Source organism: Solanum tuberosum, unplaced genomic scaffold, assembly GCF_000226075.1.
Source record: "Solanum tuberosum cultivar DM 1-3 516 R44 unplaced genomic scaffold, SolTub_3.0 contig00369, whole genome shotgun sequence".
Lineage (NCBI taxonomy): Eukaryota > Viridiplantae > Streptophyta > Magnoliopsida > Solanales > Solanaceae > Solanum > Solanum tuberosum.
This window is the reverse complement of record NW_006240893.1, coordinates 1-2426: the sequence shown is the minus strand read 5'-3', so window position 1 is coordinate 2426 and position 2426 is coordinate 1. Positions and strand designations below refer to the sequence as shown.

The window sequence follows — 2426 nt, the reverse complement described above, 5'->3', positions numbered from 1 at the left end:
GAGCTAATTGAATGAAAAATGTGCAAAAAATCATGTTCTATAGCATATATTGTTGGGTTAAACAAAAATTTTCTCATTGATTCACGATGGAGGAAACTTTTGTTTCTAGTAGTAGTGTATATATATGTGAGACTAACTTTAACAATTGCTTAGGATGATAACCCAATGATTTTGTTAGAAAAGTTTAAATAATATTTATGTTTGTTACTATGTCATTTGTCAAAGTGTCATCTTGTTTTCACAGGAGAAATGTTACAGTCAAGTTTGAGGCAGAAAAATATGAAGACTCACCAAATCTTTACTTCAAGATTCAGAAAGGCCAACAACAATATAAAAGACAGTCCCTATGAAGAAAAGGAGATATATAGAGACAACAAACTATATATATTTCATTTTTTCTTTGTACCAAATAACCAGTTGGTAAATAACAATTTATCCCCAGTTTTATTGGGATTATTAATCGAACATCTTTGAGGCCAATAATCTAAAGAAAAATAATGAGGACTTATTTGATCACTCTAGTTGGCCTTTTGTTTGTGTTATTTTCATATGCAGGTTAGATTCAATTAATTGTATTCATGTTACTTTATTTTTGTTGTATGTTGTAAAAATTAATTAGTATGTGGATGAATGTTGCAGCTGCTTATGATCCATTGGATCCCAATGGGAACATAACTATTAAATGGGATGTCATGTCTTGGACTCCTGATGGCTATGTTGTAAGTTTCCTTTCCTTAAAGAAATTAAATCCATTATCTGAAGCATTTTTGTGTCCAATACAACCAATCAAATATAGATTCTGAATCTGTGTCTGCTCGCTCGTAGGCTGTGGTAACGATGAACAACTTCCAAATGTACCGACACATTATGAGCCCTGGGTGGACATTAGGCTGGACATGGGCTAAGAAAGAAGTGATATGGACTATGATTGGTGCTCAAGCTACAGAACAAGGTGATTGCTCCAAATTCAAAGGAAACATCCCGCATTGTTGCAAGAAAACTCCCACTGTTGTAGATATGCTCCCTGGAGTACCTTATAACCAACAATTTACCAATTGTTGTAAAGGTGTGTGTGTTAATATTAAGAACAAATTTATTCAAACTAGATTGGTCGACTCACAATTCGTCCTTTAATTTTGAAGGTGGAGTTTTGGCTTCTTGGGGCCAAGATCCTCAATCTTCTGTCTCTGCTTTTCAAGTTAGTGTTGGCCAAGCTGGTACCACAAACAAGACTGTAAAACTCCCCAAGAACTTCACTTTGCTTGGACCTGGACCAGGTTACACTTGTAGTCCTGCAAAGATTGTCCCACCCACCAAATTCTTCACAGCTGATCTAAGAAGGAAAACTCAAGCACTCAGTAAGTTTTACTTCATCAAATACACTTGCTTCTTTCTTACTCCACGTGTGTGTTACAAGTGATCATTTTCTTGTAATCCTGTGCAGTGACATGGAATGTAACATGCACATACTCTCAGTTTGTAGCCCAAAAACACCCAAAATGTTGTGTCTCCCTCTCAACTTTCTACAATGAAACCATTACTTCTTGTCCTTCTTGTGCTTGCGGTTGTGAGAACAAACACAAATGCATCAAGTAAGTCCCTCGTGATTATTTTTACAGTCAGTTAAAGATTACTGATTCTCTCGTGACACAAACACAGGAGCGATTCCAAGCTACTCAGTATGGTGGGGGTAAACACTCCACGAAAAGACAATGCACCATTACTACAGTGCACACAACATATGTGCCCCGTTAGAATCCATTGGCATGTGAAACTCAACTACAAGGAATATTGGAGAGTCAAGATTACTCTTACCAACTTCAATTACAGGGTCAATTACACACAATGGACTCTTGTTGCTCAACATCCCAATCTTAACAATGTAACTCAAGTTTTTAGCTTTGATTACAAGCCTCTTGTTCCATATCAATCGATAAGTAAGTTCTTTGAAATATTGCATCAATATAAGAGCTAATTTCACTTGTGACTACCCACTATAACAGTGAAGTCACAAAACAATCTTAGTCATACTAGGTAAAGTTCAGTTACTTTAACGTGACAAATAAATAATCTTGTGACTTTACTATTATAGCTAGCTAGTGAAATTAATCTTATATGCAAAAAGTAGCATGGTGTGGAAAAGATGTTAACAAAACTTCTCGTACTGCAGATGACACAGGTATGTTCTACGGTATGAAGTTCTACAATGACTTACTTATGGAAGCAGGGCCAGCTGGAAATGTTCAATCAGAAGTGCTTCTCCAGAAAGATAAGGATACTTTTACCCTTAAACAAGGATGGGCATTTCCTCGAAAAGTATACTTCAATGGCGATGAATGCATGCTACCACCGCCAGATACTTATCCATACTTACCCAATTTTGCCCACCAGAATCTGGTTGCTTTTTCGACATTGTTTTGTTCTAT

The 2426-nt window shown here is 36.3% G+C and overlaps 1 protein-coding gene across 1 annotated transcript; it reads left to right on the top strand.

The window, feature by feature from the left end:
* Positions 1-385: 385 nt before the first annotated feature.
* Positions 386-2421, top strand: LOC102590522 (COBRA-like protein 4; the record flags this gene model as incomplete). The annotated part of the gene is made up of 7 exons (XM_006368009.2): positions 386-555; positions 640-719; positions 826-1066; positions 1143-1358; positions 1445-1592; positions 1660-1937; positions 2171-2421. Coding segments are annotated over exons 1-7 (1272 nt in total), but the record flags the coding sequence as incomplete, so codon positions are not given.
* Positions 2422-2426: the final 5 nt, after the last annotated feature.